The sequence below is a fragment of the Panthera uncia genome, chromosome D2, assembly GCF_023721935.1.
Source record: "Panthera uncia isolate 11264 chromosome D2, Puncia_PCG_1.0, whole genome shotgun sequence".
Classification (NCBI taxonomy): Eukaryota; Metazoa; Chordata; class Mammalia; order Carnivora; family Felidae; genus Panthera; species Panthera uncia.
In genome coordinates, this window is record NC_064818.1 from 14,226,462 (window position 1) to 14,227,796 (window position 1,335).

General features: G+C 43.3%; 1 protein-coding gene across 1 annotated transcript; it reads left to right on the forward strand.

Annotated features, from left to right (window-relative positions):
* The first annotated feature begins 468 nt into the window (after positions 1-468).
* LOC125932604 (28S ribosomal protein S21, mitochondrial-like) lies at positions 469-883 on the forward strand. The gene has a single exon (XM_049644993.1). It carries the CDS (start codon positions 497-499, stop codon positions 758-760), a length of 264 nt encoding a protein of 87 aa, XP_049500950.1. The 5' UTR covers positions 469-496; the 3' UTR covers positions 761-883.
* Positions 884-1,335: the final 452 nt, after the last annotated feature.

The following is a 1,335-nucleotide window of genomic DNA, read 5'->3' on the forward strand; positions in this document are numbered from 1 at the left end:
TACATGTCCATCCCTTTAAGAAAATCATGCAGGAGGGGCGCCGCTGGGGTGGCTCAGTTGGCTAAGCACCCAACTCTTGATTTCAGCTTGGGTCATGATCCGAGGTTGTGGGATTGAGCCCCACATTGGGCTCCGTGGTGAGCATGGAACCTGCTTAAGATTCTCTCTCCCTCTCCCTCTGCCCTTCTCCCAGCTCACGCTCTCTCTAAAAAAAAAAAAAAAAAAAAAAAAAAAAAAGAAAGAGAAAAGAAAGGAAATTATGCAGGAAATAACAAGCTATTTCTAAGAAGTTGAGAAGGAACCAGTCACATGTGGAGGCCGGACCAGGAGAGTCAGAGAGGATTAGGACTCTCATAGGAGAAATCAGCACCTCTGTGTTTGTGAGACTATATCTAACCCCCTTTTGGTCTTTTTTAAAAACAGGTATAACTGGTTCCTGGAGGCTGGTTCTGGAGGGCGTGGGATCCTGCAGAGTGAGGATTTAAACCCCAAGGTGATGGCAAAACATCCGAAGTTCATTGCCAGGACTGTGATGGTACAGGAAGGAAATGTGGAAGGTGCATACAGGACCCTAAACAGAATTCTCACCATGGATGGGCTCATTGAGGACATTAAGCGACGGCAGTACTATGAAAAGCCTTGTCGCCGACGACAGAGGGAAAGCTATGAAACCTGCCGGCGGATCTACAACATGGAAATGGCTCGCAAGATCAACTTCTTGATGCGAAAGAATCGGGCAGACCCACGGCAGGGCTGCTGAGGCCTGTGGATTGTAGGCCCAGTATGAAAATCCCTCTCCAGCTGTCTCCTTCCTATCTCAAACCTCATTTTTTCTCCCCCTTTTTATAATAATAAACTCAATCACATATAAAAAATAAATAAATAAAAACAGGTATAACTAATGTACATTATGTTAGCATCAGGTGTACAATACGATGATTCAATATTTGTATCTGTTGTTAAATGACCACAAATAAGTCTAGTTAACATCTGTCACCACGTATAGCTGACAGGTTTTTTCTTTCTTGTGATGAGAACTTTGAAGATCTACTCTTAGCGACAAACATGCAATACAGTATTGTTAATTAGAGCTGCCGTGCTTACATTACCTCCAAGGAATACTTATTTTATGACCAGAAGTTTGTGCCTTTTGACCCCCTTCACCCGTTTCACTCCCACTGCCTCCCCTGGCAACCACCCACCTGTTCTCTGTGTTTCTGAGTTTTGGATTCAGGGAGTCTATTTTTGGTTTCACTTTTCTGAACAATAAATAGGAGATATGATAATGCCTTTATGATATTATAAGTCTAAAGGCCAATGGAATGTTCTGCCAGC

What these genes read in the sequence shown, in the direction of transcription:
- LOC125932604 (XM_049644993.1), top strand. Translation starts at nt 497, where the DNA reads ATGGCAAAACATCCGAAGTTCATTGCCAGGACTGTGATGGTACAGGAA.